Source organism: Cyprinodon variegatus, unplaced genomic scaffold (assembly GCF_000732505.1).
Source record: "Cyprinodon variegatus isolate N-32 unplaced genomic scaffold, C_variegatus-1.0 Scaffold782, whole genome shotgun sequence".
Taxonomy (NCBI): domain Eukaryota; kingdom Metazoa; phylum Chordata; class Actinopteri; order Cyprinodontiformes; family Cyprinodontidae; genus Cyprinodon; species Cyprinodon variegatus.
The window spans coordinates 262579-264751 of NW_015151235.1; the positions used below are offsets into that span (position 1 = coordinate 262579).

The window sequence follows — 2173 nt, forward strand, 5'->3', positions numbered from 1 at the left end:
AGAGTGCGCCTTTTAGTCCGGTGCGCCTTATGGTCGTGAAAATACGGTATATGGCAGATTTACTGCAGATTATTAATATGGGAAAATGGTGGGAAAGTATGCTTAAATAAATAACTGCTCAAACTGGAGCCTTTACAGCTATGGCCAGTAGGCACTATGATATCAGGCTGATGGAGTTGGTACAGTAAAGATAAAGGGTTCAAATGAAGCCAAGCAAAATGTGTGAATTTCCCTACAAGAACAGTGAAAAGAGTCAACGTTACATCTTCAATACTTTGTGATTAAACTAAAATAGTATATTTTTAAGCACAGAGCATATTTCATTAAGCAAGTATTTAAAGTTAGGTTCCCAGCATTACATTGTTTTTCTTTTTGACTACACAGACAGCATTTGTGACCTTTTGCATAATATCAAAATTTTAAGTAAAATTTTGCAAAAACTGTTAATTATTAGGGATATACTTTCATCTTTGGAAAAATTACTCAACCATTTTATTTGTATAGAACCTTCGAGTTGTGTAGCCTTTATAACTTAATATTGGAATTTGAAAACATAAGTTTTATTGTTAGTCTAATTAACAACAAAGATCTGAGAAATGCATAACTTAAAAGTTCTGATGTAATAGGTATATGTGTGCAGGTGCATATTGATATCAGAACATATTGTCAGGGCAAAATTACAATTACATTTTTTTTTATCTAGCCCTAGTACACCATAATTTTCAAATACTGCCACAGTCAACTGCTAACATGTTGCAAAATTTTTCTTACCAAAGCTTTCATTTAATCCCTTTAGTTATTTACTTTACATTTGATTCAGCTTTTTTAATTTAGCTGTTTGACAATTTGATTTAGGCATTCCATTCGAGGACTGTATTTTTCCATAAGAGCTGTTTTGAAAGTTAACTTTTCCATGAAGTTCTGGGTCCACAGGTCTCCTTCTTTCCACTGTCCGTCACATCCTATGGTTGCTCTTGTGTAGTAGGCGTAACCTTACAGGAAACGCAAAGAACGTGACTAGAATCAGATCCTCTGGCTTATATGAAAAGAGTGATAAATAAAGATAAAGATCCAAGGTTCCGCTTAGCGTAGCGGGGAAAATATACACATTCTGTTTAAATGTGATACAGGGTTTTCATTTTATTTTACAAGATTTTTATTGCTGAGGACATGTTCATTAAGTGAAGAGCAAACACCGACAAAGGTTAATCTCAGTAACTGTTTATTTTTGTGGAAATATTCACTTAGCTGTGGAAGTTAATTACACTCATGAATAAACCATGATCCTGCCCCCTGTGGAAACGGCACGCTCTTATTGGTTGCTTCAGTACCAGCTCTATATAAATTTTCGCTGGTAAGTCATAGCCTCAACGCACACTTGCTATCACGGGAGGGGAAAGTACATCTTTAAATTCATCAGCCCCGTAGAGAAGATGCTGCGCAGCTTGGCCCTGCTCTTCCTCCTCTCACTCTGCTTAACCTCCGGCTTCCAGATGCTGCCGGAGGAGGCCGCACCCCGCCGTGCACGCTTCTCTGCCAACAGCCCAAGTAAGTCTCTAGCCTGAGCCAATTACTATTTTTTTTCCCCTTTTTCTTTTGAACCTTACTTACAACATTTTTGCTGCAGTCCTTTTATTATTGTCCAAACAAGATAATTATAACCTTTAGCTGTAAATAACTGGAAGTGTTCAGCGGATCATTAAAAATAATTAAAAGTAATTAAATTATTATTTTTAAATTAAGGCTTTTTTAATTTTTAATTTAATTGGCATTAAAATTCATTAAATGTAATTATCGCGGCATTAAAAATCTTTATTTAAAAAGTTTTATAAGCACAATTTCATCTGATAAATTATATCAGATATAACTGGTTCTGCGTGTTTCCGGTTGATCGTAAAGCTGTATCTTCTTTTTATTCATTTATTAGTTTTACAGCACTATATATACACTACTGTGTACAATTTTGTGTTTTCCTGAAAAGTCACACTTACTTACCACCATACGTTGTGAAATGAATAGAAAATTACAGAGCCCCTCTGATGACATGGTCAAAAAAAAAATTTTATTGTGGCCACGAAATAGTATTTCGTGGCCACGCAATAAGTATAACGTGCGCACGAAATACTATTTCGTGGCCACGCAATAAGTTTAACGTGCGCATGAAATACTTATT

General features: G+C 35.1%; 1 protein-coding gene across 1 annotated transcript in view; it reads left to right on the top strand.

Moving 5' to 3' along the window:
• Nucleotides 1–1425: 1425 nt before the first annotated feature.
• LOC107098488 (stanniocalcin-like) overlaps nt 1426–2173 on the top strand; it is a 32238-nt gene continuing 31490 nt past the window's right edge. The window contains exon 1 of the mRNA XM_015396207.1: nt 1426–1548. Coding sequence (XP_015251693.1) covers nt 1434–1548 — 115 coding nt within the window. The 5' untranslated portion in view covers nt 1426–1433. The remainder of the gene's footprint in view (nt 1549–2173) is intronic.